Genomic DNA, 23,488 nt, shown 5'->3' on the forward strand with positions numbered 1-23,488 from the left:
TGAGTTTGAAATTTTTATTATCCATTTGCCATTATCTTCAAGTTTTGTGCGAGATGCGAAGTGATCCAAAAATATTTTATAACAAATATACATATACATATATATATACATATATATATATATATATATATATATATGAATTTTACACATAATTTATCACAGTAAGTGTAAAGTTTCATGAATCTCTTATACATTATATTGTATATATAAAGATTGACATAGAGAGATCAAACAGTAAAATAAATAATTATGTACTTTAAATATATATGTATTTACAGAATAGGCCAAAATAAATGTCCTTAATTAATCTCTTCTTTTAATTAAAATAAAGGAAATAAAATTCAAGCATATTTCATAACAAAAATGGGTGCCTAAAAATACATTAGAAAAAATTACTACCCTGTCCTACTTTTATTTTGACGTTATTAACCTTGTAAATAGTTTTTTAATTTTCTTGTCCGGAGGATGCTAACTCCTGAACTTTGGTTATACGCTTAGCACCTCTGTTTGGTGGACCCTTGGGTTTAGCGAATTTTGGCTGATGTAAACTGATTTTTGGATGCAACTCCTCTTGAAAAAATTCTTCGGTAAGTTCCTCTCCAGCGGCTACTTCAAGCTATGCAATTAAATTGTGAAAAAAATTATAATATGATGTATATAATGTACATACATCTAATAGAATTAAAATTTAAGAAATAAATAATACATATCAACAGAAGCATGAATATGTTATAGTTATACGTAAGAGCATTACCGTTATAGAAATGGAGAAAATTAGAAAAAAGATGAGATATATATTGATATATGGCTGTATATATGGCATTATAGCAGGCCTATTCTGCAAGTTGTGACAAAACATGCCTTTAAATCTTAAAAATAACTACATACCCATTTAACGAGTGTATCGCCAAGTCATCTTTAGCAATAGCAAAATACATACCCAAGTGGTCCTTAATAATTGTATTATTATATATACCTAGTATAAATGTATATAATACTGGATATAATATAAAAAGAAACACCAAATTGTGAGTTTAAGTTGCATAATGCTTTATTATTTCCAGTATATTTAATTGGCAAGATATACAATTTTCTTGAATTTAATGAGTTCTCTAGATAAAACTGAAATATCCAGAGTTAAGGTAGAATGAAAGAGTTACAGAATAGGCCTGTGTATGACACTTACAATTAACTAAAATATACTAGATAATATTGTGGGTCATGATTTTTTTAAAACAAAATACGTATGTTTAATTAGTCTTCAATATAGTACAAGACTTAATTTAAATATATTTATGCAAATATGAGCCAAAAGCTGTTCTCTTTCCTCTTCTGTTTTGGACATCTGTTAACTGGATCATAAGTTAAATAATTCATTAAAAATAAGGAACGTAAGGAACATAATTAAGATTATAAAATTGCTCTAAAACCATATAAAAATCGTACTAATATAAAAAATGTTAACTGTACGTGGAAGGAAAAAAATACAAGAATTTGGCTCACAAATTATTTTCACAGCACAAGTAGATCTGTTTTTATTCATGCTGTTTTTATTCATCATTTTTCCGCACGCATATATATTTTAGACTAAAACATTTAAAAAGTTTATAAAAAGCTACAAGTGTTAAAAAAATACAGATCACAAAAAATAGAATGCCTCTCATATATTTTGTTGCTGGTTGTCAAATTGTAGTCCTACCTGCTGTAAATTGCATGTCCACTTAAATATTAAATTTGAGAAAATTTTCTAGCTATATATCTTATTATTAAAATAATAAATTGTTACAATTAATAAATTAAATAACGATCTCAATACATCCCAAATAATATAGCCTTTCAAAATTTCAATATAAGAATAACAGACGATTAAACTGATTTTGTTTAGCGTAATTGTAAGCGTAATATTTAACATGTATTAACAGCTGATAGGACTCACCAAGATCTCAGTCTTACATCATACACATATTTGTAGAATCTAATATTTTGTAGCATTTACAATAGTATAGAACATGATATAAAATTTTATATGTAAAGTAACTAGTGTTATCACACTGTCTTGTAGCTGAAATAATAATGTGCGAAAAAAATATATCCACATTAATGTGGCGTTTGTATATTTATCACTCGTTCTACTACGTTATTATCATGTTGAAAATATATAGAGAAGTTAGGTAAATGATTTTAGGTCTTTCTCTCTTTCCTTCTATTTATCTACCTAGAGCGCAAATGGAATTTTTCCTAACTCTCTACTCATCACATATGGTATATGCAAGTTACCACAGATCAATATTAAAAATATTACATCATCAAGTCCTATATATATATATAAACATTTGAATGAGTTTAAAAGCCAAGCCTTCGAATTTTACTCAAAAAATACTTAAAAAGACACATATCACCTTTATAAGACTAGGAACTAATTCAGTATGCTCAGTTAATATATATTTATTTTTAAACATACTTTTTCTAGGAAAATATATATTTTAGGTATAGGAATATATTGCATGTAAAATATATATTTATATATAAAGTTATTGGAATAAAGAGGAACTCTAGATATGAATAGAATGTGTTAGGTTCTGTATATATAACTAAATTACAGACACTGCACATTTTTCACACAGTTGCTATCACATGACATAGTACTCATACTAAACATAAAAATTAAAAAGTGAGGCTTAGCTTTCAATGTCAAACAAAGTAGTCTAACTCCATCTCGGCACTATTGTTCACATAAATGAATAATTTCATACAGTATATATGTGAAACATGAACTATATGGGGTTATCTGTATCATAGGCATGTCACACTTATTATTAATAGATATAATGGCGTTTTGCAGAAAGCCTTCCACAATGATAATTTTGCTTTTAAAATTTAGAAAAATACACCATCTGGTCTACTCTGTTTTGCTACTTAGACGTATGTATCACTTTGATAAATCAATTCTAAATGCTGATAAACAACATAGATTAATTTTCTTTTGCATGATGCATTACATTTTCTGCTACTTGTAAATTAACTTGTAACATATATTTATATATGTATATAACTAGATAATCGTAATTTGCTCTAACATGAAACACTGGAAACCCATTACTTTATTTTAAATGACACATCCTATGTCAATATCATACTCAATATCACAATTCTGGAATTCATGAAGGAAGATATTTGATGAGTAAAACATCACAAACACTTCAATTAGTAAGAAGCAGTAATAACGACAAGAGACAAATGCTTTAAGCCAGTTTTAGCTTAAGACACAAGACCGTTTCTGTTTTGATTTTTTCTCTGGTATGGATTGAGTAGGGGCACAAGGTGTTGACGGAGTTGCAGGAGTTATTGCAGCTGTGTCTTTTATGCTTGGAGGATCTTCCAACATATCTGCCAACTCTTCTCCACTATTTACTTCCAACTGGGATTGCAGTTATATAATACACAGAGATGGCAGTTTTATATATATGTACACATATATACATATAAAAAATACTTAATAGTATTAGGAGATAAAAAATAAATAAAATAATATGTAGTAGTATTAGATGACTTAAACAACAATAGTCGTATATCTATTATAGAATATTAGGATTGCAATTATTAATAGAAATATAGTACAAAAGTATAGCACAAAAGAAAATACATATAGATTTCCATTCGAGACTTAAAAAATAGATTATAGATCAAATGTATGCTAGATTTGCGTTCAAAATGAATAGCTATAGTCACACATATGATATTAATCGCATTCTTTTAATCAACTTTTATTAACTTAAAGAGCATGTTTACCTGACTGAAATATACGACTTGAAACTTAAAACAATAGTGATAAAGAAAAATATTTACATAAAGCGCATCAGAGTTTGAAGCAAAGTAGTTATAGTGAATTATTAAGATATTAAAAGTACCAACCTTTTTTGTTACGGTTACGCCTAGAGACTGGATCAGGTCGAGCAGAGGTGCTTTGCACGAGGAATATAACATCCTTTCTTTAATACTGCAACTATATCCTGGCATGCTATATATAAAAACTAAAAAAAAAATAGAAAAAATTATTCCTTATACTCTTATGATAATGGTGTACAAAACAATGGTATATTACTTATTAGCTTACCTATGCTTTCCGTGTAATCTCCTTCGTGAGTGTGCTTGAAATTATAAAGATGATATCTAGCAGCATCAGATGGAACTTTAGTAGGTAATTTATCCAAGGAAATATCGCAAGCTGTGACTAAATGTATCTTTTCTTCCTCCAATTCAATTTTCAGTTGGATGTATTCGTGAATACCTTTACCCAGGTCCGTAATGGCTTGCTTGGCTTCATCCGTCACCGGGAAAGCCACGCCGCTCAATGTCTGATGTCTCGTTTCAACGCTATAGTCCGTAATCGCAGTAGTCTTCTTCAATTCAGCTAATTCTTCCTCCGCCGTTGTCAACGGTACGGGCGCCGTATCGTTTCTCTTATGCTTGTGATAGCCGTCTAATGTAACGTCTTCTGGGACAGTGCCATGTAATTCTTCTTTTATCGAGGCTGTACCAAATTCCTGCTTTAGCGTAGCCTTGGTAGAGGCGTAAAGCATTTTCTGCCGCACCGGTGCCGTATCGGGTGACCAGGATATAAATAACCAGTCATAGCCAGAATCTGGCGACTTGGTGTCCAATCTATAAAGGATATAAGCCGGTTGATTTTCCACGATCAGCGGCTTGATCATTTTATCGTAATCATCTTGCCATTTGTTGACTGGCTTCAAACTAGACTCTGGAGTTAGTTCCTCTGGAAAACGGAAGAGTAATAGATGTTAAAGAGATGCCACGTGTCTCTGCTTTGATCTACAAATCTTATAGCAGAACAAACTATAGCGCACGCTGCTATAAGATCCGATAAAAAATTTTTTTGCTACAATCTAGAGAGAGAGAGAGAGAGAGAGAGAGAACTTACCATTCTCTATCGAAATTTTTAGTACTCGTATCTTTCCGTCGCGGCATTTCGCAAACAACTTCTTCAATGCGTCATTAGCTAAAAGAAATCAGCCGATTCATTACGATATTATTGACGAAAGATTGACAACTAACAATAGAACTAAGGAAAAGACCCTTATCGATTCACTACGATAAATCTTCGCCGTGGCGATGCACCGCGAAGAAACGTATAATCACCTTTAATTCCCGTCTGATGTGACATTATTTCACGAGGAAACCCTTGTTGCTGCCGTCGGAGGTGGTCGGAGATCGGACGGTCGGACGGTCGGACTGTCGGAGTACGTCGACTACGTCCGAGATCCGAGAATCCGAGACCCGAGACCCGAGACCGAGAGTTTTTTTTTTCTATCTGCCAAATATTTGGGGAGCGTCCCGTTTGACCAAGTTGCGATTGACCACAGCCACTCACAGCCCCCGATGCCTGGAGTTTTTCCACTGGACCAGCCAATCAGATATTTCAATTTTAAAATCAGCCAATTGACGACGCGGTCAATTGAGTCCCACTCGGCTCACGCGGCTGGACAGGGCCCAGCTGGGTCCCCACAGGGACAGGGTTGACAGCTCTCTCGCGAGTCGCGATTGTCGCGAAACACACAAACGCGTCTGCTATGCTCCGCATTGCTCGCGTTATTGCGCACGCGTGGAATTCGTTTCTCCATCTGGCATCTGGACACCTGGGACTTGGGAGCAGTGGGAGGACTGGTATCTGACGTATCACGTATCCTGACGGCGGATACCGGATATAGCATACAGCATACAGCGAGATCTGTACGTCAAAAGGTACGAGCGGCCGCTTATATTTTGAAGGTGTCGTTTCCATTTTAACCTCTCTCGACGGAGCTGGATTTGGCCGCACGGGACTCAATATGCTGGCCCTCATCAATCGGATCTTGGACTGGTTCAAGTCTCTCTTCTGGAAGGAAGAGATGGAACTCACTCTCGTCGGTCTGCAGTACAGTGGAAAGACTACCTTCGTGAATGTCATAGCGGTACGTGAGTCATGGATCTCTTTTATTTATCTCGCGCGAGTCGTCCTCGGGAACGTTGATGTCGGCATCGATGGGACGGCCTCGGCCTCAGCCTAGTCAGCCTCAGCGTGTCGCAACTCGCAACGTCTTGGTTAGATTCGATAACCCCTTCGAAGTAACTCCGTCGCTGTTAACGTACACCGTATTACTCCGTATTCCGTATACGCCCTTACGTCAAATGATTTAACTTTAACATATGATCATCGATACGTGTTCGCGTTCGCGTTCGCGTTCGCACCTAACTGTGATAGTCGTTAAATTGTTGCTGCTTATTTTTCACTTCTTCTCTCCCGTTACCTATAGCTCTCTTCGTTTTTTCCCCTCGCCCCCCTTTTTTGACGGAAGTCGGATTGTTGTACATACCGTATCGCGGATGTATAGTAAAACTTAATTATCTCTCCGCACTGTACTTACTCATAACTTGAATTTTTTTTTCACAAATCGACGAATTGAAAAATAAATTTACTCATGCCAAATTTGAACACGTTTATTCATTGCACAATGTACATCAATCTTATTGCAGTCAGAATTATGTTGACATTTAAAAATTATAATCCCTGTATCATCAGAATTATTAATGATAATTACACGTCATTGTTCTTAAACATGGACAATAACTAACAAAAATAATTCTTCTCTTTTCTATATCCAGTCGGGACAATTTAGCGAAGATATGATACCGACGGTAGGCTTTAACATGCGGAAAATAACCAAAGGAAATGTCACTATAAAAGTATGGGACATCGGTGGTCAACCAAGGTTTAGATCTATGTGGGAGAGATATTGTAGAGGAGTAAACGCCATAGTTTACATGGTGGATGCAGCTGATTCAGAGAAGATCGAGGCAAGCCGCAATGAGTTACACAATTTGTTGGATAAGCCACAATTGTCTGGGATACCAGTGTTGGTTCTGGGTAATAAAAGGGATCTACCTCATGCATTGGACGAGAATGGGCTTATAGAAAGAATGTAAGTTACCCACTTAGCTACGTGTTATATGTTTGCAAGTGTATAGATACTTTTGATATGTGTATATATATATATGACGATATATGTGTTCTAGGAATCTATCTGCGATTCAGGACCGTGAGATTTGTTGCTACAGTATTTCGTGTAAAGAAAAAGACAATATCGATATTACGTTACAGTGGCTCATAGCGCATTCAAAAAGTGGAGTTCGTTAATACTCTTAAAATATCCCATTTGTTAGTATCGGCGAGTCTTTGATACTGATAACAGTATTGGGATCAATTGTGAAACGAGCGCATTGAGCAAACTTCGTTCAAAACTGAGTCATTATTGTAGAAAACTACTTGAGCTTTAGCTGATCTAAGTTGGATGGTGCGAATATGCCATGGTAAAATTTAAAAAAAAAATCATGCTTGTATGCCAAGAATATGCTCGTGTGAATTATACCGTAAGGCACTTATTTCCCGCGAGCACATTAGTAATAAGGAACAATTTTTTATATTTTCGTTTTAGATAAGTCCAAGAATATATTCCAATACTTAATAACAATTAAATATAATTAGTATCTCTGTATTTTCCATGATTGCCGCTATTGTGTAAAGCTGAAATAATACCAACATAATCGCAGTTAATTATTGTGATATTATAGTCTAGATGTCGACATTCTGATTTTGTCTTGTACCCTCGAAAGATACCAAACGTTTCATGTATAAATTAGAGAAAATTGTAACTATTACGAGATACACACGCGCAAAGATATCACTATTAATTAATATACTATAGTATGTATGTATGTAGGTATATGTGTGTATATATATATATATATATATATATATACATACTATACTATACATACTATAGTATATTTACACACACACCTCGAAGAAACTTTAATAACAAATAAAAACGACATATTGCAAACATCGCCTTTGTTCTTTTTACTTCAAGAAAATGATAATCCTGAGTCGAATGCTATTCTCGTGCGTGTAAAATTACGTGAAGAAGGGTCACGGGACAGAAAAGAGGGACGGGGGAGAGAGAAATATATATCAAATATATCGCAAAGATAATAGGAATAAAGCGATTAATAATTTGATGATGGTAATGGAAACGACACAAAAACAATTCGAGAAACAGCTCAGAAAACATTGTGAGAAGTATAAATTCTACTAGAAATATCTAAAAGAATTGATTGCAATAGAATAGATTTTATTTACTCTGCAGCGCGCGATACCAGGAAGTTTAAATGCTCGCACATTTTTTCGTTATTTATCCTATAAATTGGTTTCTTTTCATTTATTTCTATCTATAAAGTTTCATATAATACGCTTAATTTCCCTTAATTTCCACTTTTCTGTGGTTATTGGCTCAAATTGCTTCTAATAAAATAAGTCAGTATTTCTAAGTAACTCGGATCGATTGGCTACACTTCGTGGCATAACTATAAACTTATGTCACAGAGATGAGCTGTTTTACTAGACTGTATACGTTGAAACGGTTCGATATTCATTTGTACCAAATTCAAAATACGCATTCAAAAAAAAAAAAAAATCTTTACAATAAAATTTTAAAATAGTGGAAGGGAAAGAGTTTTCCTAAGTTCAAATTGCTGAAATAAAGTTTCAGCTAAATTGAACTACGCTTACTTGACACAACATGGTATTTCAATTTCTATCAATTGGGTGTTCGTTACAGCCAATTTTTGTTATATTTATTAACTGTACATGACTCACTCTTTTAATAAAGTGGCCACAATAATATGTATTAAAAATTGTTCGCAAAAAAATCAGTTACATATTACAGCAGAAAAGATTATGTCCTCGAGGTCTCGTCAACGATTTGCGGATACATGTACATGATAAAGATAGAAACGATTATCGTGTCTCCTATTTTATAATGCGTATGTTATAATACAGAATCATGGATGGAATGATACGTTTCCATCTTTCAGGGACAGAAAATATGCTCACATACATACAGTTACATTTACATACGGTTAAGATCCAAAAGGCAAATATATAATAGAATATACAGAAATGGATAATTTTATATGAAACATTGTAAAGATGATACAGACCATATTAAGAAAAAATAACAAAAATAAATAAAATGAAATAAATGTAAAAATATAGAATATTATTTTTTATAAAATTTGAAAACAATACTTTTGTCTATCAAATTCGATTAAGAATACTGTTTTTTCTATTATAATTTCTTTGGAAATTTCCATATACAAAATATCCTGCACGACCGGAAAATATTTCAATGATAGATTTTTTTACCAATTTTGAACAGCTTCCTCAGTTAATTTCAAATAGACTTTAGCAGACTTTGATAGTTAATTATGACGATATTTAATATTAAAAATTATTATGACAATTAAGAACAGCTCATGTAATTTTCGCAAAAAAAGTCGGTTTTAAAGCATCTACCTTTCAAATATCTCCCAGTGATATTGACATCCTGCATTATTACAATCTGTCTATATTGATTCGATTTTAAATTAACTCATTAAAGTCTAATTACAATCTTGGTTTTTACGGTTTTTGTTTGGTTTTCAAGTATTCTGAAAATAGATAAGATTTTTATACAAATTCTTCATGCTAAAGTATATTGCTTTGGGTTATCCAATAAATTAAGATACGAGAGTTTCATTTGGAGATTACAGAAAACTATGGGCTTTAATGAGTTAATCTCTCAAATTTGTTGAACATCTATTGTAACTTTCTGTTTAATCATTGTATGTTACATTTGAATGTCCATAAAATACATATATTTGCATCTATATGCATATATGTATATATTCATTTGTCATAAGCTATATCTACATATATATGCATGCATGCCATTTATTTACATAAATTCGAAAAAAAGATACTCTATGCTTTTTCGCCCCTTTTTTCTTCCTCTGAAAAAAAGACGGTGGAACTTTATAAATTCAATTATACATGTATCCGAATAATACTTTACAGTTACAAGTTTATGTCATACTTGCATGAAAAGATACATATTTTTTTATATTTCTTATATAATAACGCTATTATTAATAATATCCAAAATTCACTGATTTTGATCTTTTTATGTCTATTCAATCTACGTCGTGTATCCGCACTTCGTATACATTTACACGAAGATATTGCCACATAATTAATAAGCAATATTAAGTCGATGATAAACTTCCTATTAATACAATCTCTTTTTTGTTGCGCGTTATGTTCCGCTGAACAAAACGATTAAAAATTTGTTAATTTATAAATTATTATATTAGGTGTCCACATACACAGAATTGACGAAAAATGGTCATACGACTTCGTGAATTCTGGACTCTCGATCCTTCCTCGACAAAAATTTCGAGGAAGATTAACATTTTTGTATCTGTTAAAAAAAAAATCGACATCACATCTTGTAAGAAATTACTTTATGTCTCCACTTTTCGCCAATATCGGAACACTTCCTATACTTGATCTTATCATATAATCATTGCACAGAATAATCTTCCTATTTTATACAAGGTGATGTGACTCTATTTCTGTTCTGTTCTCTATTTAAAATTGGATTTAACAATAGCACATTATGGATTACTCTACTATGACTAGTTTTATGCATCACTAGACTTCATTCAAGATTCGTTATATAAGAAAACTCGCAAAGCATCCGTGCTTAAATCAATTTTTTGTCATATTATGTGCATAAGAAATGTTTAAATACTTGTCACGATTATATCTCATCCGACATCTTTCTCTTCATACATATAGTTATGGCATTCTGGCTGCGTTCGGGGAGCGCGCTATTAGCGCTATTGCATCATTCTATCTTTATCGCTCATCAAGTGTAGAACAAGGATAGAATAAGCGAATAGCGCTAATAGCGCGCTCCCCGAATGCAGCCTCTATATTCATCTTGAAATATGTGTGTGTGTATGTGTATATATATATATATATATATATATATATACACACACACATATTATATGTATATATTATATGCTACATAATTGAATAAAGGAACCTGTATTTAGTACATTGTTTGGTACAAACATTATTTGAAAGTTCCTATTATAAATGTTTTTCACACGCATACACATCTCTTCGATTTGCACTCACACACACATATACTCATATACGCAGTTTCCCAAATTCTCTGCATATCCTTTCATCTATAGATTCCCTGATAAATTTGGGATGCATTTTTCTTAACGGAAATTTTATGATTTTTTAACATTCAATTTTAAATATTTTTAATAATAATAAAAATAAATGCAATTTATAACTTTATATAATTAATATAATTTACTAATAATCCTAAACATCTTCAGTTTTCAATTTAAATTTATTATTTTACAGTAAACTTATGTGTGTATATATATGTACACTTACATCCTTGAAGCTAATTTGAGAAAATCCCTGAATTTTTAATTATTTACAGTTCAAGAATCAAAACTCCTTTTTAATTTCAAATTAGCCTAAAGATCTGTAGATGAAAGATAGTACAAGGAAGCTGAGATCATATACATATATATGTATTTACAGGATATCTCGAAAACATTAAAAATTCTTTTAACGACATATTGTTTGGTCAACTTATAATTAATTTTTCCTTAGCAAAAATGCTGACGTAATTAATCATTTTCAAATTATAAGCGATTGAACAAAAAAAGAAAATGCTTTACGAAAATTAATTTTCAAGGAACCAAATGAATAACAAAACTATGTTCCTTAACTAATTTCAGGTAAAAAATATATTTTAATAGAATTTTAATTTGAGGCTTTGTTGCAACAATATATAATGCAAAAAATTGAGAAGTTGCGAAAAAATGATTACTTCTTGCTAAGGAAAAATCGACCCTTAATTGGCCAAACAATCTGTTATTAAGAAGACTTCCGATGGTTTTGAAACATCTTGTATACATGCGAAAAAAATTGCATTTTGTTGACTTTAATAATGGGCTATAAGGAGACTAGTTACACATCTGGCCCGAATTTTATAAATTATTCTAGAGCCACTTCGTTAAAAACTCATTTCTTTCTCTTGCGATACTAAATAATACCTATTATCCATGCTTACTTATATTATTACGTGATTTATGCTCATTGCAAGAAAGCAATTCTAAATTTCTAATAAATTTAAAGCACGCTCATAAATCGGATGAGTATAATTTCAATTAATAAATTATCGAGCACTTGTTTTTTTCTTCAAATATAAAATATTCGTATTATTTTAACAAATAAAATATGTTTCAGTGTACAACACAGTAGTTGTAATAATTCTATTTTTATAACAAAAATGTGTTTATATTACTTTGCAGCTATCACTAATAAAATCTTATAAGATTTATAAATCTTATAAAACCTGTTTCTATAGGATATTTTATATAATATGAACAAATTATTGCAGATAAATTATGCAAGAATTATGCATAAATTGTGTAGATAAGTGCATTCGATACTTCCGTGCAAAGAAAATTCTATCAGATAGATTTAATAAAAGGATAGAGTTCTGGTAACATTATTTTACAGAACATATGCATAAACAAAGCTATTGTAAATCCAACAGATTTAAAAAAAATAAGAAAAGAAATATATATTATCATATGTAGAAATTTAAAAGATACTGAATGGACAGGTTTGTTCGTGTTGCTCGAACTTTTTGCATTTAGAATCTTTGCTTTCTTTTTCTCCAATGCCCAATGTATATTTATCTCGTTTTAAGGGCAGGAATTTTTGGGAATTTCAAGCAACACGAACAAATCTATTGTAACATAAATGTGACAAGTGTTATAAGTAAAAAAAAGTATAATCTTAAAAAAAGCGACTATCTCGAATTACCAGATAATTGTACTGCTTGCACACTGAAAGCAATCTCATGTACACTTTCATTCAATTTGCTGTGACTTATTGAGCACATGCCCCCAAAAATAATTGAAAAGATTTTTTTTGAGAAATTCGCTCAACAAGTTCAGCAATTAATTAAAGCGGCATTAATTGAATACGCATTCACAGACAATTACATTTTCGCACGCTAAATGAACAGCTATGTTCTGTATCTCTTTGTAGATATATAGATATGATTAATTTTTACTAAAATTTTCATGTATCCGACGTATTTATCAGAAAAATTGCGTATTTTCGGTGTCCCAAATGATATCACATTCTCAGATGGTTGAGCAGTAAAAGCCTTCTCAATATTAACACAAACAAAGGCTATTTGTCATTTTTAACATCAAATCTCACGATTCTCTGCTAGCAACCGTTGCGTCTGGTATGGGCCAATAACGGCGGCATCTATAATTATAGAAAATTGACATCTTTATTCAGAAGGGAAATTATATGCGATATCATTAGTTTTAATTAATTTTACGTAGTGACATATCAAGCTAAGGAAATAATATATCAAATATCTGAAACTATTTATACACGGAAAAAAAAATGAAGTTGCTTCAATTAAACGTCGACGTCACGGGCTGCCACAAGCATAAATAGTTAATTCGATTGGATATTATTGGACCAAATATTTAAATTATTAAAACAATAATCTGATGTTTTTTGTTCATTAATATTGATGTTGCATCAATAAATTTTATCTCAATAACACTGAGGCTGTTGATATATCTTTTTTTTTTCGTGTACAAGTCAGATACGTGTGTGCGATATATATTCACCTAGCTTTATTTTCTGCTATGTGAGGTGGCAACGATGTAGGCGGTGGTGGTGGTTGACGAGAAGATTTTGGCGGTCCACTGCTATTAGAATCACTTTCACTGCTCTCTTCGGATTTTTTACCAGGCTCCCGTAGAAGATGCGAAGGTACTCCCCTGGGAGAAAGTCTTGGCAATACTTCAGATTGCGGTCTCGTTCTATGTTGCGGTCTTTGGAACTGCAGATTCAGCTGACTAGCGTCTGTCACATATTTTTCACTTTGTCTTCGGCGGCGCAAAGCGGGCGTACATCCAGTTAAATTTTCATCTTCGGCAGAGCTGGCTGAAGTTAAAGGTGACATGATTGGTCTAGCGTCAGATAATGGCATGCGACGGCAATGTGCTGGCGCTTCCGCATGTGCTGTCAATGGGTTACCTCTGACAGCTAAAATTTGCGAGCGTTAGTACGGAAAGGAACTAATATATCAAATTAATTTCACGTATATATACATTCTTCTTTTTTAAATACACACAAATCATATTTTCTAGACTAATGCTATTTCATTTGTCAAAATATCTTTTTTATGTGCAATGGTTGAATTCTTTTGAGACATTTGAAATTCGTGTATATTTTATTATTACATAATATCTTATACAGTTACGAAATGTTAATATTTCTTGCTTTGAGAACATGAAATAATTTGTAGAAGATTCATTCACGATGTCGATGTAAAAAAAATTTTTTAAAGCAAAAGTAACATTTAAAAAGTAGTTTCTTATTATACAATTATTTTCTCCAGATAAAATTGTTTCAAAATATAATAATAAATTTCTTTATTAAATGTTAGAGTTATATTAATATTTCATAAGAACATTTCTCTAATAATAACAACGATAACAGTGTAAACAAGCGATCTTTAAAATTATTAAATAAAATATATAGTAATAAACACATATAGTAATAAATTAAAGCGTTTAAAGCGTAGCTTTTTCAGTATGTATCTTCAGTGATACATCGCTTTCTTTACAAAATTTTTAAGAACAATATATGTCCTGTCAATTTTCATCACATTCCTGCATATCATAAACAACTAGATGTAACTATAAGTATTATACACATTATTAAAGAATTTTCCATATTATATTAGTTTTACTAACTATTCTCTTTTTCCTTAGTTGCGGTCGCGGGCACGGGTAGTTTTTCTACGTCACTTCCAGTTCCCGCCTTGATATTTGGAGTGTTAGTCTCGGGCGTCGATTCGGATAACGAACACCTTGGACTTTTAACAGGAACCGGTATTTTACTATGAGCGATGTACGTCCTACTAGATGTTTCCTTCTCTTTATTGTCCTTATTATCACGAATCGGTACTGCATTTTGTACAGTAGTCAAGGCAGTAGTGGCATTAATCGATTCCTTTTGCAAACTCGCGTTTACAGTTGGTCGATTCTCGGTCGCGTCGTAATATATCGATGGTTCTTCCGGTCCCGGATTAGGACTAGCTGGACTACCTGCCGTGCCGTTCGTTAATTTCTCTACAAATTTAGATAATGCAAATATTTGCATTATAAATGTAAAATGGATTGCAATTGACTAACGCACTGATTCACTAATCAATAACTGATTTGTGAGAAAAAAACAATCGATTACACGTACTTTGTAACGGTTCCCTGTCAGCACTAGTCTGCACAATTGTAGCACCACCAGTTGCATCTACCACTCTGATTTCCAATCTACCCGCTACTGCTTCTTCCTCTTCCTCTCCTCTAGGAGTGTTAAACATTACATCGGGAGAGAAAGCTACTGCTGGTAGACTAGATCTTCTGACTGGTGCGGTCTGTCTCGGTTCATCGTATCGAGTAGCAATATTCCTCATGACATCGACTTCATACAGCAAATCATCAAATGCCGCTTGCTGAACCTGTTACCATCGAAATTTAGATACGTCTGTGCAAAAGCAATCAGTAGCGTTCGTACGTAGAACACGGTACGAACCAATGGAGCTTCGAGATAAGCTCGAACGTGTGGCGCTAAAACTGGAACGCTCCAAGCTCGCGGGAGTGCTCCTTGCAGTTCTGGATATTTTTCGATACCCGCAATGTTTAAACATCTATGCGGCACCGCTGGTCTCGGAGAATCCTCGCTTATTTTCGACAGTGGTATGGGCATTAAAGACTGCTGTTGACACACATTTGAGGCATTTGATTGAGTTGCGACGGGTTTCGTATCCAATTGCTGTGAACCCTCGATGATACCTGTGGACTGCATGCGAGCATGCGTAAACTTGATTAAATTTCGAACATTGTTCGAACGAAACATTTTTAGTGTAATATGCTCCTGCTTATCTAATTTCTTTATTGTAATAAGCAAGAATTTTTACTTGTGGCGGTATGGATGGGGCATTTGTCCCTTTGTGCTCGGGGCTCTGCAAATTTTCGCCCTTCCACTCGTTATCAGTCTCTTCGGAATCATCAAATTGTGATTTCCATTGCGAGGCCAGAGTCAATCCTCCGCCGCCTTTGGTCACTTGTTGCAGGGCGGACACGTTGTCGTCGTCTATTTGCGCAAATTGCGTAATAGAACAGTCACGTACCGCCGAACGTCCGCTTCTGACTTGTTGTCGGCTATCTGCTCTCCTTCTGGGTTCTCTTCTCAGAGGTTCTCTTTGTTCAGTTACCTGAAAATATAAAATTTGTGCAACTGTCAGTTGTGATGTAAGTGTAAAAATCTGTCGTGTAAAATATAGATCGCGTATTCACCGGGCTTTGATTTCCAACGTATTTAGTATTAGTTACGTCATAAGAGCAATAAGACGCGTCGACTTCCGTCTGTATACGAGGGCTCGGTAATTCCCCAGACGTTCCCTCGGGTGTAGCGATGCGCAAACGGGCGAGAGTAGCGGGCAATGTAGCGCCACTGGCTGATTTCCTAAGTGGTGCTGTTGCATTTGTTACTGTTTTAAGGCGAGGAACCTCAGATGCGGAACGTGCGGAAGCCATCAATGCGTCTCCCTCGTTATCTACCTGCTTTTCTACTGGCGTAGGAACTTGAGATTCTACTGCCATCGAGACTGCGCGTCGTTTTTTGGGAGATCCTATGCGATAAACGATAATTACTATGTGATAAATTTAACAAACAATATAGATTGCAATATAGGTTGTACAACTGTACAAACCTTGGGTTGGCAAAGGTGGCACAGTCTGTTGCGCGACCTGTTGATGCGTATTATCCGTCGTTGGTATTGTGGCATTGCAATTTTTATCCCTACCATGATTGCTGATAGCTGCTGCAAATGGCACTGGAGAACCTTCTATTCCACGTTGCCTGTTTCTTCTATATATACTTTCGTAATCCAATTGTGCCTATGTAAAACAAATGCAAAACAAAAAACACGATAAAAAATAGATTGTATTCTCTAAAACGTTAAAAAATATTAAAGATCTCTAAAAATATAGCACGTATATAAATGCTGTCCCAATAAGATTTAAGATGAATAAGATAAAAATATTTATACAAGTTTTGTATTTCTTACATCCAACTCCTTTCTGTTGTCTGGTTCCACGTTCTCTTGGTTATTCGTATCCACATTTGTGGTTGGAGGCTGATTGAGAGTAGTAGCTGTAGTAAGAGGAGGTGGTACAGCTACTGTAGGTAATGATCTAGTAGTTGATAAACCTTCATTAGCTATTAATGGCCTTTCCCAATCATAGGGATCGTTTGGTTTTACACCTCTACGTTTCATACATCGTTCAAACAGACCAGCTAACATACCGTAATCTGGTTTATCTGCATACTCCAAACTCTACGAAAATATATAAATGTTGCGCATTATTACGAAGATAAATATTTAACTATCATATAATTAGTACAAATCATATCGAAGATTACCTGAATGTGTTCTAAAAAGACTCGTAGATCGGATGGGAGATGTTTTAAAAGTAATCGATGATCATATTTTTCTTTCATGAGACCCACCTATACAAGATTTTACGAATACTTAAATAATGCTCTTAATTACACACAAAAAACTGCCCCTGTATCTTATAACTGTCTGTGAACTTAAAACTCTCCAACACTTACTTGCTCTTTATCTTTTATTTTTCGCCATGGCAGTTGCCCATTAACGAATTCGACTAGCATATAAAATAGTGACCATAAATCATCATGTCGGCCCATCTCTTTATTTTTGTGTGCATTGACTGACGCGTATCGGACGGTTCCTCTAAATCCCGCAGCGGCACGAGGCGGTCGCACCTCTCCCGTACTGGTCGTGAATTGTCGAGCTAGACCAAAATCTAACATGTATACTAGCCTGGAGTTGTACGGATGGCGGCCAATTGAAAAATTTGACTGTAATACGAAATATTACTATTAATATTCTTATGACTATGCAATTCTATAATATGTGGTTCAGTAAAAGTACAGATTATCCAAAATATGTAAACTCTATGTAAACAACAAGGTGTAAGCATATACTTACAGGTTTAATATCTCTATGCAAAAATCCCACTTGATGAATACTTTCTATAGCTTTCAAAATTTGAAGACCAAGACGTAACGTAGTAGAAAGTGAAAAAGCTCCTCGCGGTTGCGCTCTGCGCAATTCCGCCAAGTTCTTTCCTTGTAATTGCATTACAACATAATTAAATCGATCGTTACGTCCACAGCCAATAAAACGGCAAACATGGTCTTTACCTAGAACAATTTTTATAATAAGGCAATAATTCAGGAATAAAAAAAATATCTGACTTAGTTTTGCGAACATAAATATCTGTTTAGTCAAAAAGTTTATACTAACCCTGTAATTTTTTCAGTACAGCTACCTCCATCTTCAAGACTTGTTTTGGCTGCCGTGCAGATTCAACTTTAAGGGCAACTTGTTCCTTTGTCATTAAATCAAGACCTTCGTAAATTTCACCGAATCCCCCGCCACCTATTTTTCTCACCTATATATCAAAAAGACACATGTTTTTTTTAGATAATATATCTGACCTACACTGACCAAACAAACGGCAAATACAGCATCGATATAAAAATATTTTTCCTTTGATGTACGTAATGTTCATCGACAGCTTTAAAGTATTTCTTAATAAAAGTAACACTAAAAGGAACAATGTCTTTGGATACATGAGAAGAATTAAAACAAGCTTACAACTTTCCAACGCTCTTTGACCACATGGCCGGGCTGCAGCAGATCTTCGCTCGTCATAGTTATATTATTATTTTGATCCGTGCTTTCGTCGCCTACATTCCTCAGCGCCGAATCCTCGGGGTTCGCGGACCTGGAAAGCGTAAGTGACAAATTATGTCGTAAATATATGTAGACGTGACGCAGCGTGGCCGCGCGATAGCGCTATGTCACCGCGCCGACCAAGTAAACTGTCAACGCGTAATGCACCTCGAATACGAATACGATTTTAACCTGAAATGACGTTTGACAAAATTGGTCGATACGTGCCCTGCGCTAGGCAGCCATGATTGCGTGCGAGAGAAAAGTGTCGCTGTCGCTGTATCAGTTTCTTGCTATTCGGTCCTGAAGCGAACCTCCATATCAAGCGATCTTTCGATCGCTCGCATCAACTCGCGGCACTCGCGCTCTCTCTCTCCCTCTCTCTCCCTTTGCCTTCGACCTAGCGATCGTTACTCTGCCAGCGTGATTCGACTCGCCGACTAACGGATGTCACGAGTCACGACGGTCACGGCAATCAATTGAGGCAGTCGAGCACACACATTTTCGGCTCTTTTTCGCAATTTTGTTCTCGACTGGCGGTGCCGACACTGCCGACGAGTCGACGTCGACGGGCGATCATCGTTGACGATCGACGGGAGGCGTGACATAAAAAGCGACCTTTCGCCGCCCTAGGCCCTACGGCCAACGGCAACGAATTTTCACGTCGCGGCGAGACGTTCGCCCGTCGTCGCGAACGAACGCGTTTTTCACCGAGAGGCGAGACCGCCGCCAACCACAACCGTGAACCGCCGCGCGTATCCACTCCCGAAACCGAGAGTCGAGAGTCCGAGAGCGGCGAGAGCCGATCCAAATATATATATAGGTATACAGTAGTATTTTATTTTTACTAACAATGTCGTCTGCTAGAGACACCGCGCTCACACGGCGCGAGGCGCGACGTCCGCGACGTCGCGACGTTCCTCTCGTGCGCGACGTACTCTCGGCGGAGACGACCGTCGCACAAGGCGCGCGCACAGCGCACAGCTCCCTTCACAATCCCGTCGTCGTCGTCGACGTCGTTGCCGCCGCCGCCATATCCCTCTCTTGGCCGGGCCGCCGTCCGCGCAACGGCAACGGTCTCGGATTGCCGTGTAGCCGATCACTCGCTCGTCGCGGCCGGGCCCGGGTGTCTGCGGCTGCCGCGAGTGCCGTGAAACTTGCCGTCAAATGCCAGCGGGACGGCCATCTTTCGATTTCGCACCGCACGAGAATCGTAGTGCGCGAAATCGCCGGGAGATAGCGCGCGATGTACGGCGATCGATGCACCCTTCTGCTATGCTTCCCTCTCTTTCTCTCTCTCTCTCTCTCTCTCTCTCTCTCTCTCTCTCTCTCTCTCTCTCTCTCTCTCTCTCTCTCTCTCTCTCTCTCTCGCGCTCCGTCTCGTTCTCTCCACGCCTCACGGCACACCACACGCCCGCGCCCACTCGCGCCCGTCGCTTCTTCTCTTTTTCTCTTTCTCTCTCTCGCACGTTTATTATTGGTTATTATCTCGCGGTAGATCTTGCGCTCTTTTATCGTGTAGTTGCGCGCGTCAAAGTTCCGCATGGTAAGTAACGCCGACAACGTGAAATTTCCTTTTTCACGGCGCATCGTTGAAAAGGAGATGGACAATTACAAATATTTGAATTCGTAACGTATCCCCCTCCTCTATGAATCATCAATCGTATTATCGTTTCACGAGCGCTCGTTCATTGACGATCACTGACGATCGAGCCGTATTAGGAGCGCTTATTCGCGGCTTATTAATTTATAAGCTGCAAGAGTCGGTCGCAACTCGCAACTGTCGCAAGCGTGAAGCGCGCCACGGCCGCCACGGCACGACGCCGACGTTCTTCCGAGTGAATTGTTATTTTAAGAAGACGGGAATTTTTTGTGACAAGAGACAGTTATAGAGCGCAAACATATACGTATGGTATTCTGCCTACGCATACCGCATACCGCATTACGCGTACGTACAGCATAAATTCTAATTAAGGTCATTAAGAATTCGATTGCCCGTTATCGTTGGAGCTGTCGCGTGCAATTTAGAAAAAGCTAGGAAAGCAGAGTAATTATGACAGAGGAAAATACTCGTCATTGGCCCTAATGTATCGTACCTACTTAAAATTCGCATCAATTTCGCTGTCTTTTGTCATAAACTTAAACACTGTTGGGTTGGATAAAAAAGGATTTTGATTCAGTTTCACGATCCTTTAATATCCTTCGGTTAATTATATTAAAGCGGCGTAAAGCGCTTATAATAAAATTTTGACCGTCCGCTCGCGGCTCCCTTTGCTAGAGGGCATAATTTAAGTTTAAACGTCTATTTTTAAACGGCCCCACTCGGCATATAATACACCGAGCAGCATCTTCCTCCTCGCCAGACAACTTTTCCAACTTGTCTCCATTTTTCTCACTCCGTTTTCTTATTCCGTACGAGCCAACGAGCCAACGTTGCGGCCGTGATCTGCGCGATCTGCGCGATCTGCGCGGAAATAAGAATAGCTTAGAACGCGAAATATTTCGTTTATCGCTCAATCTAAATTTCGAAATAAGCGAGCGATAGAGCACAGCCGTTATCATTTATACACCTATTCACTCGGATTTCGGATTACTTACATATACGAATAGAATATTCCGTAAGTCTATTAAATCAATTACACATGCACGGATGCACGGATGCACGACCAATTTGTGTTTTACAGTTATCGAATGGTAATGGTAACGCAAAATGGATTTAAAGAATATACGACGCGATGATTATTTAAAGGGGCTTTAATAATAGGATATATACCGTCTCTCTCTCTCGGACGCGATATAAATCGTAGATAGAGAGTATAGAGACCCCGGGCGCTAAAATAGACGGTAATTATATCGTTATATAATTAAGCGTCAAAAGTTATTATCGCCTCTTAATTATCTATGCTGACTATGCCTACGTACGCTTTGTATCGTAGCTTGATTCATCAAACCATTTCGATTTTCAAATAAATATATCTCTAGATGTCTAGATTGAAGAATTAGCGTGAACGCTTTTGCTAAGATAAAACGACGAAAATAAAAATATATAAAATAAAAAAAAGAGCTTTGATTAAATTATTAATTTGTTATTTTCGAGGAAATTAAGTGGAGAGAGGTAAAAGGAAAGACGACTTTACAAAAGAAATTTTTGTCACAAACTCTTTCAATCTACTGTGCCGAGAGAAGAAGCTCGTGAGAAATATATGCTTTATTTTCTCTCTATTTATAAGAGAAGCGTTAAATCCAGATATATCTTAGTTATAATTTCGGGAAGTATTCCAAAACGGTTAAGTTTAACGCTCTGGCAAAGGCTTGTAAATCATCTGCTCGAAGCGTATACGCGTATACGTTTAGAAAATGATACGCGCAAACATACGTAACCATATACGTTCATTAAACGGTTATAGATTATAGATAATCGGTGCACGCCTGCATGGCCTGCACGGTCGCCCGCGTTATAGTTAACTGAAATTAAAAGCACCCGCGGGCCGCGGGTCGCGAAAAGCAAAGTTATACGCTGTGAAGTTAGATTCGATTGATCACTTGGCGCGTTCGACTTGAACCCTTGGACGTCGCGTCGCGTCGCGTCGCGTCACGTCACGTCAATTAATCGGGGAGCCGGGGGAGGGCGTCTTGTATACGTACCATTTCATGATCTTGACGAAAACAAACGGTGAGCGGGAGGTGCGATAAAACGTATTTCGCGGATCAGACCGACGACGCGAAGCGGAGCGATATACACCGAATATACGTCGAACACCGGACGCGGAAAGAAGGTAAAGACCGAATCAAGGTTCTCGCACGTGTTTTTCGCGAGCCGGGCCGTTTTAATCGTCGAACCGGCGCGTCGTTTTAATCGACGACCGAGCCGGACTCGTCACTCGAGACTCTCGAGAGTCGAGTCATAACAGCGCTTCGCTCTTTGGCATCGAACCTACGACGGCGCGACGCCGCGACCGCGAAATCGTCCCCTTCGGCCCCTGCTCCGCTGCTCCTGCTTCGCTCTAGCCGCTTCAGCTCGATTGTACGGGTTGTCCCGCGACAACCCTCTCTCGAGAAGCCAGCGAATCTCCATCGAGATTCCCGCATTTCCCGCTTTTATCCTCCACCCTACTCCACAGTGCACAGTCACGTTGCGCGTTGGCTCGGTTGGCCGACCGTTGAACGTCGTCGCGCGACCAATTTCTTTGTGGACGATTCATATACGGCACAATGCAGGGCGAATTCCTTCCGATCGAGCATTCACCTCCGTCTCCCGTTTATCTCATTAATCTTTGATATTTGCGGTAACGAATTATATTTATCATTGTTTTACGAACCTTTTTCGTTAATGTCAAAGATATTTCTCCACGCTTTTCTTCTGAAATCTGAAATAGATTTTAACTACTTCCAAAAAATACGTCCACAACTATAATATAATTCTCGACGAATTCCTTGAAATTGAAAATTAATTATGAAAATTGATATAATGCACTCTTAATACAATTTATTTCATATAACGCGGTGAATCTTCTTTAAAAAAAAATCTCTGTGCGTTAAAATGGTTATGATTCGTTTAAAGTATAGGATGATAAACGAGCTTCCAAAAATAAGATTGGTTTACGAATCTCGTTTGGTACTTGGTACTCTATCTGCATTCGCTTTAC

General features: G+C 36.3%; 3 protein-coding genes across 8 annotated transcripts; 1 reads left to right on the forward strand and 2 right to left on the reverse strand.

The window, feature by feature from the left end:
* Positions 1–5,550, reverse strand: Twf (twinfilin actin binding protein). Of its 2 annotated transcripts, none has more exons than XM_071717892.1 (5): positions 5,158–5,550; positions 4,940–5,017; positions 4,115–4,774; positions 3,913–4,031; positions 1–616 (listed from the first exon to the last, which is right to left on the reverse strand). In XM_071717892.1, exons 1-5 carry the CDS (start codon positions 5,180–5,182, stop codon positions 446–448), a joined length of 1,053 nt encoding a protein of 350 aa, XP_071573993.1. In that variant the 5' UTR covers positions 5,183–5,550; the 3' UTR covers positions 1–445. The 2 variants fall into 2 exon arrangements, with proteins under 2 accessions (XP_071573993.1, XP_071573994.1); XM_071717893.1 differs by lacking the exon at positions 1–616 and adding an exon at positions 1,027–3,418.
* Positions 5,551–5,680: 130 nt separating this feature from the next.
* Positions 5,681–7,900, forward strand: Arl8 (ADP-ribosylation factor-like protein 8). The gene is made up of 3 exons (XM_071717899.1): positions 5,681–5,969; positions 6,661–6,977; positions 7,072–7,900. The coding sequence occupies exons 1-3, from the start codon at positions 5,847–5,849 to the stop codon at positions 7,190–7,192; spliced, it is 561 nt and encodes a 186-aa protein (XP_071574000.1). The 5' UTR covers positions 5,681–5,846; the 3' UTR covers positions 7,193–7,900.
* A 269-nt stretch (positions 7,901–8,169) lies between these two features.
* Positions 8,170–22,627, reverse strand: Asator (tau-tubulin kinase asator). 5 transcript variants are annotated; one of them, XM_071717877.1, is made up of 15 exons: positions 22,488–22,627; positions 18,765–18,894; positions 18,411–18,558; positions 18,093–18,307; positions 17,693–17,962; positions 17,501–17,587; positions 17,145–17,414; positions 16,788–16,974; positions 16,372–16,706; positions 15,993–16,289; positions 15,608–15,874; positions 15,269–15,533; positions 14,770–15,147; positions 13,636–13,954; positions 8,170–13,258 (listed from the first exon to the last, which is right to left on the reverse strand). In XM_071717877.1, the coding sequence occupies exons 1-15, from the start codon at positions 22,493–22,495 to the stop codon at positions 13,204–13,206; spliced, it is 3,231 nt and encodes a 1,076-aa protein (XP_071573978.1). In that variant the 5' UTR covers positions 22,496–22,627; the 3' UTR covers positions 8,170–13,203. The 5 variants fall into 5 exon arrangements, with proteins under 5 accessions (XP_071573978.1, XP_071573974.1, XP_071573975.1 ...); XM_071717873.1 differs by having other exon boundaries at positions 13,636–14,056; XM_071717874.1 differs by lacking the exon at positions 22,488–22,627 and adding an exon at positions 19,695–19,992 and having other exon boundaries at positions 13,636–14,056.
* Positions 22,628–23,488: the final 861 nt, after the last annotated feature.

The sequence above is a fragment of the Temnothorax nylanderi genome, unplaced genomic scaffold (assembly GCF_030848795.1).
Source record: "Temnothorax nylanderi isolate EJ_2023f unplaced genomic scaffold, tnyl_v1.0 TNYL_tig0228_pilon, whole genome shotgun sequence".
NCBI classification, from domain to species: domain Eukaryota; kingdom Metazoa; phylum Arthropoda; class Insecta; order Hymenoptera; family Formicidae; genus Temnothorax; species Temnothorax nylanderi.

Bases quoted from the DNA above. Each gene is read 5' to 3' on its own strand.
- Asator (XM_071717873.1), bottom strand. The intron at 18,559-18,764 runs GTAAGCTTGTTT...TTTGATATATAG, and splicing joins TCAAAGAGCGTTGGAAAGTT to GTGAGAAAAATAGGTGGCGG. The intron at 14,057-14,769 runs GTTAGTAAAACT...CGCAAATTTTAG, and splicing joins AACTAAGGAAAAAGAGAATA to CTGTCAGAGGTAACCCATTG.
- Arl8 (XM_071717899.1), top strand. From the start codon at position 5,847: ATGCTGGCCCTCATCAATCGGATCTTGGACTGGTTCAAGTCTCTCTTC. The intron at 5,970-6,660 runs GTACGTGAGTCA...TTCTATATCCAG, and splicing joins CCTTCGTGAATGTCATAGCG to TCGGGACAATTTAGCGAAGA. The intron at 6,978-7,071 runs GTAAGTTACCCA...TATGTGTTCTAG, and splicing joins AATGGGCTTATAGAAAGAAT to GAATCTATCTGCGATTCAGG.
- Twf (XM_071717892.1), bottom strand. From the start codon at position 5,182: ATGTCACATCAGACGGGAATTAAAG. The intron at 4,032-4,114 runs GTAAGCTAATAA...TTTTTTTTTTAG, and splicing joins AGATTACACGGAAAGCATAG to TTTTTATATATAGCATGCCA. The intron at 617-3,912 runs GTTGGTACTTTT...TTAATTGCATAG, and splicing joins GCGTAACCGTAACAAAAAAG to CTTGAAGTAGCCGCTGGAGA.